Here is a 1,916-nt window from a genome sequence, read left to right on the forward strand (position 1 = left end):
GTTGGCAAACTGGCTCTCGAAACATATATGAATCTTTCAGAACATCTATGTAGTTCTGAATTAAAATTGAAAATTTTTGAAGGACATTCAGATAACTGTGATTTCATGTGTTCATAAAAATATATTTATGGTTCTTGAATAATTCTTACATTGTTCTATCTCAAAAGTGTGCCGACCACTGGTCTAGCCTAACATAGTAACAAAACACCGAACCAACATTCGCAGAATATTAGGTAATTTGTGTACAAGTCCATGGACGTCAGTCATTTCAACAGCTGTATCGCACATTCATTTTCACGAGTAAGGAATGATAACTTTTCATTTAGCGATCTTGATTTGGAAATGGAAGAAGTTCAGTAGAGATACTGCAATGAAATTTTAAGAATGTGGCTGGATATTCTTCTGACGTGATATCAGGGGAGGTAAAACTTTTTAAAAATAAGATAAACTGAAAAATTAATGATATTTTTAACATATAAAAGGTTATGTTGTATATATTTTTAATTCACCAATAACAAAAACAGCCACTCTGTGAGTTATTTTAGGAGAAATTTTGGGTATTTGTACTAACTTTTGGCAGGTAACTTATTTTACTTTAACAAACAGAAAATTTTTTTTTTACTGAAATAGAAGAGTTCATTTATAGTAAAGCAGATTCCAAAAGTACCCTAACAAACAATAGATTCTTCTTTTTAATCTTCAGATATTGATGAATGCTCCTTCCAGAATATCTGTGTCTTTGGAACATGTAATAATTTGCCTGGAATGTTTCATTGTATCTGTGATGATGGCTATGAATTGGACAGAACAGGCGGGAACTGTACAGGTATGGCTAATCAAGGGCCAAATTGTGTTCTGGTGAACGTGAATACACTATTCTAGGTCTAGGGATTTCTCAGATTTTCCCTAACTAAACTTAGCTTTTCAGTATGGTTTGGGTGGAAGCTTAGAGAGCAATTTACCCCTTCAGTAATCCAGATACATTTTTTAAACACTTTTATTGGCACTTCATCCACGTATCATACAATTCAAGAGTTCAGTCATAGCAGCAGAGTTGTGCAGTCAGCCACACACATTTTGTTTCAGGGCACACCTTGCATCCACTCAATATAACCGCACCCCACGCCCGTCCTACCTCAGTTCCCAGTTCCCATCTGCCCTTCATGCCTGCCTCTTCCTGCCTTCCAAAACTTACTTTGACGGAAATGCTGCCCTTTGGCTCCCATGTGATTGCTCTTTCTGAGGAACACGTTCTTGACAAGTGATATTTTCTGGCTAAAAGGTGATCTCCCGGTGTGGGCTCAGTCGCAAGGTAGAATGGTTTCTAAGGGCCATATTCTTGGAGGTTTCACTGTCTTTTGCACCAGTAAGGGTAGTCATCTTTTCATTTTGGATTTTGGGTCTGCATTTTTCTCACGCTGTCCGTCCTTACCCTTCTGCTAGGACCCTAATCAGAATGATCTATAGTGGCAGGCAAGCCCCATCCAGTTTTCTAGTTCTAGGGCTAGTCGAGGCTGTGGTTTCTGTCATGGCTTCTGAGTCTTTGATTAGCTGCTCGTTTCCCGCCCTTCACGGGAAGGGACCTAGAGTTGTATCTCAGATAGCCACTGGTAGATTTTCATGTTTCCAAGGGGAAAAAATGACATTCCTACATACTTCTAATCATGACACTGCTCTTAAATGACAGTCAACTTCTGTTTAAACAGATTAGTAATACATATCTTACTACAAAATTATTTTTGTATATGTATGCACATACAATTTTAGTTTAGAAAATAAATAATTTTACCTCATAATTCTACCACTTAATAGTTTAGGAAGCATAATAAAGAGCTTCGTTATAGTAGCAGTGTACTTCATCTAAGCAGCATATTTTAGATATATACAAGGATTTGAAAGTGGCTTAGAAGTGGTTC

General features: G+C 37.2%; 1 protein-coding gene across 1 annotated transcript in view; it reads left to right on the forward strand.

The window, feature by feature from the left end:
• The window catches only part of FBN2 (fibrillin 2), a 266,701-nt gene that overhangs the window by 206,618 nt on the left and 58,167 nt on the right, over positions 1–1,916 (forward strand). The window contains exon 35 of the mRNA XM_004696589.2: positions 704–826. Coding sequence (XP_004696646.1) covers positions 704–826 — 123 coding nt within the window. The remainder of the gene's footprint in view (positions 1–703; positions 827–1,916) is intronic.

Source organism: Echinops telfairi, unplaced genomic scaffold, assembly GCF_000313985.2.
Source record: "Echinops telfairi isolate 266 unplaced genomic scaffold, ASM31398v2 ScPeMD7_7469;HRSCAF=8507_1, whole genome shotgun sequence".
Classification (NCBI taxonomy): Eukaryota; Metazoa; Chordata; class Mammalia; order Afrosoricida; family Tenrecidae; genus Echinops; species Echinops telfairi.